The following is a 7828-nucleotide window of genomic DNA, read 5'->3' on the forward strand; positions in this document are numbered from 1 at the left end:
TACGTGCAAGATATATTTTTAAGTCGACAAACATCATAGCACCAGGTAAACATCAAATGTTTGAACCAGTCCACTAAAAAGTCAGCTGATTTAAAAGACATTTCAGAGATTGGGCAATATGGAAAGACTGAAATAATTTATTATTTAGAAGTGGTACGATTGAGAGCTGATACTTGTGAATGGCGAATTGAATATTAAGAAAAACAGGTTCCGCCTGAAAGTGATAAATAATTGTACATTTTAGGAGGGCAGCTAGAAAGCTTTGAGTACTTCTACCCTCGACTTAACTGTTGTTCCGTATTGTTTTCGGCATATCTAATACTCCCGCTGTATGATATTTATCTTTTTTTGGGAGAACAGGTAGATATATATTTCACTGTCACGTCCATACCCAGTGAAATAAAAGTTTGTGTCGGCTTTTACAATGTTACCATCTGTGTAGGACACTCAATTACAACAGTTTATCTTCAATGCTACGAAAGTATATACCATCAACACAAACAATTATATTGAGGTCACACACCATACGAAGAACTGAAGACTAACATTTGTTATATGTTAACAGCTATTACTTGAAGGTATTCGAAGTCAGAGGCTTAATTAACGATGTTTGCAGAAGTTAGAACCTTTCAACTGTATAAATATACAAATCTCGTCATTCCATAATACAATGAGCTACACACAGTTTCTTAATAGTTAAAAGTTCTTCTAAACTTGCTGAATGTAGATAACTACTGTTATGATTAATATAGAATCATCTATATAATTCTTTCCGTGATTGTGTTGTTAGAATTCCTGAGGATATTGGTTGAATGTATGGTATCTTGCTATCATAGTAATAGACAAGCACTTTTCATTTTTCATGGTTTTCAAGGAGGTAATTGCCTACATTTGCTCATTTTCTCTTCATTCTAATTTATAGTGGCTTGAAATGAAATATATGATGTAGTTTACCTAACCTGTTGTAACACAATACCAGCATTACCTAATATGCTTTGATGGTCACTGTCTGCCAAATCAGACTTAGTGTTTGTTCTTTGAATCCATGTCATACTTTATTGCAAATAATTCCTATCTTGATGATACAGGCATGGTTAGCTTATACCCAAACATGTCTCATACAAAGACATTTACCAGTTCTAAGACCCTACCCCTTCACAGCTGTATTGTTCCCAAGGGTAGAAATGCTGGTTTTGCTTTAAAAAATACCATGCTAAGATGTGTTCAAATGGACACATTGAAGTATTTGATATTAGGGTAAACTGTGCATGTAGTAGGAAAGTGTTGGACTGGCTCTATGTGTGAGAAAGAGATTCACCAAGGTCCTGGATTACATGTTAAGCTTGTGATTGACAGCCTTTATCTTCCCAGATTGTATTTACCAAGTTGTAGTGTACAGGGATGGAGTAATACTTAAAGGGCTCCATCAGTTTTCTTCCATTTGTCATGCCTTGTCTTTAATGCTTTAATGGTGTTGGCTTGGGTTATATTTTCATCTTATTCTGTGCATGTGTGTCTTTACCTAATTGTAGTGTACAGGAAAGGAACAATGCTCATTGGATCCTGCCTCCTACTCTCTTAATTATCACACCTAGGTTTCATGTGTGTGTGTGTATTTTGGAAAAATAAAGAATCAAGTGAGCTTGACTGGGTGCAGATATACATATGAAGGCTTACTTCTAGAACCAAGTTTTGAGTGTACCAAGGGAATTGAATTGGGGGGGTCTTGTATACAAGTGCATGACTCCTATGATTTAATGTAGAAAAGGAAAGCATTAATTCAATTAATTGGCGATCCCCCCTCTCCATTCTCTCTTGCAGAAAAAGAGAAGACTGGGAGAAATCCCTTTGGGCTGCATCAAAATATTATTCACACATACTCCCTCACCCCCATCCCCCACCCACTCCCTTTCATGCATCACAGTATCATCCATACACAACCATTCTCCACTCATCCCTATCTTCTGTCTTCTCCCTACCTTCATCCACAGACATTCCCCTCTTTCCCAAAGCCCCTTTTACCCCATCCATCCATCCATGTTATCCTTAGTTGCCCCCTCATGTTCACTCCCTCCATCTCTGCCTTCCACATCTCTTTTACTAATCTTAATTCACTCATTTTTTCTGTGTCCAAACCATCCCAATGATCTTTGATTTACCCTATCTCCCAACTTCTTTTCCACCCCCCACTCACCTCCTCACCTCCTCATTTCTCACTCTATCCAGCCTAGTAACTCCTACCATACTTCTCAGGCATTTCATCTTAAACACATTCATACTTTTCCTCTCTTATTTTCCATGCTTCTGCCCCACACAGTGCTGTTGGCACAATCACTCCTTCATATAATCTCTTAGCATCCATTCCCAAAGGTCTATTTCTCATTACACTTTTTAATCCCCAAGGAATTACTTGCTTTTCTCAATCTACATTCTACCTCGATTTCCACTCCTCCCTTTCCTGCCACATTTGCACCGAAGTATCTAAAGCTATCCATTCCCTCCAATCTCTCTCCCTAAATACTTGCTTCCAGTTTGCTGCCACATTCTCCCCTTGTACATCTCATCACCTTACTTTTACCCACATTTATCCTCAACTTCCTTCTTTTGCACACCTTTCCAAACTGTCACTAACTTCCTCAATCCCTCCTCTGATCCTGCCACAAGTGCAGTGTCGTCAGCAAACAACAACTGGCTTATCTCCCATTTTTCTCCATTTTCTTTAACCATCTCCAATCCCTGACCCATTACCTTTGTGTTTACCTCCCACACCACCCCATCCATCCACAAATTGAACAGCCAAGGTGACATAACACATCCCTGGCAAAGTCCCACCTTTACCTCAAACCACTCACTCTCCATTTCTAATTCTAACACAAGCTCTACTACTCTAATAAAAACTCTTTACTGCTCTTAACAGCATTCCTCCTATCCCATATATCTACAATACCTCCCACAGTGCCTTCCTGTCTACCCTGTCATAAGCCTTCTCCAAATCCATAAAGGCCCAAAAATATCCTTACCACAAAAATCTGATCCACGCAACCCCTACCTGTCCTAAACCCACGCTGTTCCTCACCAATTACTCTGTTCCTCTCCCAATCCTCTCAATCAAAACTCTTCCATAAGCCTTCCCAACTACACTCAACAAACTGATCCTTCTGAAACAATTGCACTCATACTTGTCCCCTTTTCCTTTGTAAAGTGGAACTATACATGCACTCCTCCAGTCCTCCAGCACTCTACCCTCCTTTAGACAAACATTCAACAACCTCACCAGCCACTCCACTGCCATTGTACCTCCCTTTTTCAGACACTCCACATGACACCCATTCAACAAACTGTGGACTGGAACCAAAGTGAATTAACAGTTCTCCTCTTAGCCTGCTACTTCATGGGGCAACACTTGAGTGTGTGTGTGTTTACCTAGTTGTAGTGTACATGGTTGGAGCTGTGCTTATGGACTCTTGTTTCTTTGCCTCAATTCATAAAACTTTACTTAAATCCACTTATGGTGTTGGCTTGTAATGCATTTCCATCCAATTTGTTCCATAATTCTATACTTTTATGCCGAAAGCTATATTTCTTTAACACCTGATTTTGTGTGTTTGTGTGATATCACCATGGTCTTGGATCATGTGTTGAACTCATGATTGACAGCTATTTCTCTCTCAGAAGAGAACTCAGAGCTCATTTAAGACCAATCTGTGGGTAATGCTGTGACTTTACAAACACTCAGACACACACCCAACTCCCCACCCACAAGAGTTGGAGTAACGATTCGCAGCACAGCGATGGTGAAATTTCATCCCTGGGCGGGATTCGAACCCGGACCACTGTAGTGGCAGCTGGGAACTCTACCATTGCCCCCACCAAGTCATGTATGTGTGTGTGTGTGATTCCCCATGGTCTTGGATCACATGTGTCTATGTGTGTGTGTGTGAAGTGAGATACCATGATTGTCCCCCCAGCTAAGTAACACTATTAATTCATATTTTGCAATGGAAATAATTTCTATCGTGCTTTCTGTCTAGGGTGAAAATTACTTGATGGAGATGAAAGAAGAGATGAATATATATAAAGTTCCTGCATGATTTTGATGTGTAAATATGTAAGTAGTTATATACCTTTACACTAGAGTCTTTGTACCCACCTAGAGATGCTCTGGCACATCTTGGTGAAGAGGGGCCATTCATGTGTGTTAGAGAACACACCAATCTAGAGTCCTCCCCTAAGGTTCCCCATTGTTTTTTCTGCAGCAGTGATACAGGATGCAATAAACTAATTGTAGTTTTTGTTATGTTTATGGATTTAACATGATGGTATTTATAAGCCTCCTACACACTATATCATTAACAGTACTGTGATCAGAGCATTTTGTTACACTGTATCTTTTCTTTTCAGGATGAATGTATGAGGCAGCACTTTGTAGCCATGGTTTAATACTCTTGAAAGAAAAACATGAAATAAAGGAGATGGTAGAATTTACGCAGGAAAGACCTGTAGAAGCAGCAATGTGTGAAGTACTATTTACTAATCCATCTCCAGGTACAGTGGCTTAATATTCCTTGTGTAAACTTAATTTCTTATTTTATTCACAATTTATAAGTCATTGAAATATAAATGAAAGTCTATAGATGCACTATGTACTTACATTATATGCTCTTGTATGTAACTTGTATTTGACCATATTTAAGTAAAAATCCATATACATATATATATATATATATATATATATATATATGAGATTTTGGGTGGTGGAAATAAAACGAAGATGCTCTCAGAATAGATTATAACCTTACGTTACGACCACTTTGGTCTTCTTCAGAGAGTTTTACTTCCAGCACCCAAAATCTCTCATCTATCATTTGATCTATAAATATATATGTATATATATGTATATATATATATATATACATATATATATATATATATATATATATACATATATAAGAAATCTCACAAATGTATATTAAACAACTATTTCCAGAATCCTCGCAACTGAATCATGTTTGGCAACAAAATGACAACAACCTGGGGAAACATACAGGTGAGGAGGCCCACAAATGTCAAAGTTGTTATTTGGAATTTTCTCACATCTCTCATTTAAAGAATCACATGCAAATGCATGTCAACGAGAAACCTCACAAATGTACCTTCTGCAACTTTTCATGTTCGAAGCCATCTCATCTAAAAGTTCACGTTCAAGGACACACTGGAGAAAAGCCGTTCAAATGTACAATGTGTGAGTCGTCATTCACTCGTAAATTTTCGCTGAATGTTCACATTCTGACGCACACAGGCGAAAAGCCGTATAAATGCTCCTTATGTAACTCTGTGTTTTCAAAGAGTTCCACTCTGAATGCTCACATTCGGATGCACACAGGTATAAAACCTCACAAATGCACGGTTTGTGGCACTGCGTTTACTCATTCTTATCATCTGAGAGAACATTTTCGGATTCATACGGGAGAAAAGCCGCACAAGTGTACCTTTTGCGATTCTGCATTTACTCATATATCTCAGTTGAAACAACATACTCGTATGCATACGGGCGAACGGCCTCATAAATGTCCTCTTTGTGAATCTGCATTTTCTCGTTCAAGCTCTCTGAAGTTTCACATTCGGACACACACAGGCGAGAGACCGTACAAATGTACACTTTGCGCATCTGCATTCTCGAAAGCGTCATCTCTCAAGCGTCACGTGATGACTCACACAGGGGAGAATTCTTACAAATGTCCACTTTGTGACTCGAGGTTTCCTCACACAGCTTCGTTAAGAGTTCATATCCAGACACATACAGGAGATGATCCTTATAAATGTACAATTTGCGATTCTACCTTTGCCAATGCATCGTCTCTGAAGCGTCATACGATGACACACACAGGTGAGAATTCTTACAAGTGTCCACTTTGTGAATCTGGATTTCCTCGTGCATCTTCTCTAAGAGATCACATTCAAGTCCACACAGGTCAGAAACCGTACAAATGTACACTCTGTGCCTCTGCATTTTCCAAGGCATTTTCACTGAAACGTCATATGTTGATACATACAAGTAAGAACTCTTATAAGTGTAAACTTTGTGACTCTAGATTTTCTCGTGCAGCTTCTTTAAAGGTTCATATCCGAAAACATACTGGCGAGCATTCTTATCATTGTACATGTTGTGGCCTTTTATTCTCTTCATCTTCTCATATTTGCCCACATTCTGGGGAGAAACCTAATGAATGTAAGCTGCCAAAGAGAAAATCTTTACGTGGGCGTAATTCAAAGCATAAGGAGGAACCTGCCTTAGAGAAGTCTCAGGCATTAGGTACAAAAAAGCAAAAACATCGAGCTAAAAGTGATTCGCATATCAACAGTCTCAATGATTCTGCTGATACACACAGCAAGAACAGCATCAGTGAACCACCTTTTGATAAGAGAGGAGATGATGTAAGTTCCAAAACACCCGATATAATAAGACTTATAAAGTCCTATTCAAGTGGAGATGAAACAAAGACAGACAGGAATAAAGAGAAATGTATTAATATGACTGAAGTTACTCATGCCCTTGGAATAATTAATGACGAGGAAATTGATATTAAAGTAGAGGAGCATGAGTTAGAGGAGGAACTACCATAGAATTAAAGAAAAAATATGCGTAAAGAAAATGATCAAGTATATGCATTTATGTTTAAAGTGGAGCTGCTAAGAGTCATAGTAAAACTATTTTTTACTTAATGGTTGGAAATTGTAAGCATGTATAAGATAGTTTGGCCCAGTTGGCACCAGAGAATCTTGTCAATCAGTTAAGGTATATGATGTAGAGCTCTTCAAGGAGCAATGTTATACAGTTGTGTCTTATGGTGAGCTCTGCAGTAATTAATATAGGGTATGGGAAATTAAATATAACTTTATATTATTGCTTTTTCTGTCAAAACTAAAATATTTCAATTGTGTGAAATTATTTACTTCCTGATAGACATCTTCAAAAGCAATATCATTCATTGATGTAACAAACCGAAGTTACAAAAATCTTTAGTTGGATAGTGTTGCTGTAGGGTAGAGATTGATGCCATGTACGCAATAAGATGTGAATGATGTAATAAATCAAGTTTTATGGGACAGACTACCTAGGAATAAAGGCTGTAGATCCTGTTTGGGAAAAGAACCTTTAAAGAATAAAACATACTTTCCATTAAAATGGTAACATTTTGAGTTTGTTTTCAAGACTAATAACTACCTTGGCATCTTTACTTTGTTCATTTCACTGGCCATGTGGAATTGTTTAAACTTAGATTCTAATCCATTTAGATCCCTTAGTACTAAGGAACTTTCTTTTATTTTGTGCTAAGAGTAATTATCCAGTAGTTACCTTGGACAAGCAAAGGAAGTGACTGCATCAAAGTATGTGTTCATGCTTAAACATACATAACATCTGCCATCTACCTGATAGTATGATACCTTAATGAGGTGTCCCTGATTAAATCAGAAAGTATGCTAGTGAGAGAATAATCAGTCCTTGTAACTCACCTTGCACTACATTAGTGCTATCTCAATACTACTAACCCAAGAAATCCCAGTGGAATGGTGCATGATGATGGGGGCAGGATAGTGTGATTTCTGGAAGCCTCTAGTTACAACTCACATGGGAGGTCCTGGTGCCGCAGCGTCTTCGTCGTGGGACCAACCCCAACCCCAAGAGTTGTGGGCCAAACAGCGGCAAACAACCCTGGCCACTGGCGCTATGCAGCCCCCAGAAATATATTCATAATCACATCACTCACTGCTCCATTAACATACTAAAAAACAATACATTGCTGCATGCCAGACCCCCTGATATCCA

At 38.4% G+C, this 7828-nt stretch overlaps 1 protein-coding gene across 1 annotated transcript; it reads left to right on the top strand.

The window, feature by feature from the left end:
* Positions 1-344: 344 nt before the first annotated feature.
* LOC143031224 (uncharacterized) lies at positions 345-7181 on the top strand. Its single transcript, XM_076194796.1, has 3 exons — positions 345-578; positions 4402-4545; positions 4988-7181. The coding sequence occupies exons 2-3, from the start codon at positions 4407-4409 to the stop codon at positions 6622-6624; spliced, it is 1776 nt and encodes a 591-aa protein (XP_076050911.1). The 5' UTR covers positions 345-578; positions 4402-4406; the 3' UTR covers positions 6625-7181.
* Positions 7182-7828: the final 647 nt, after the last annotated feature.

This window comes from Oratosquilla oratoria, chromosome 12, assembly GCF_046742065.1.
Source record: "Oratosquilla oratoria isolate Oo_2021 chromosome 12, ASM4674206v1, whole genome shotgun sequence".
NCBI lineage: Eukaryota > Metazoa > Arthropoda > Malacostraca > Stomatopoda > Squillidae > Oratosquilla > Oratosquilla oratoria.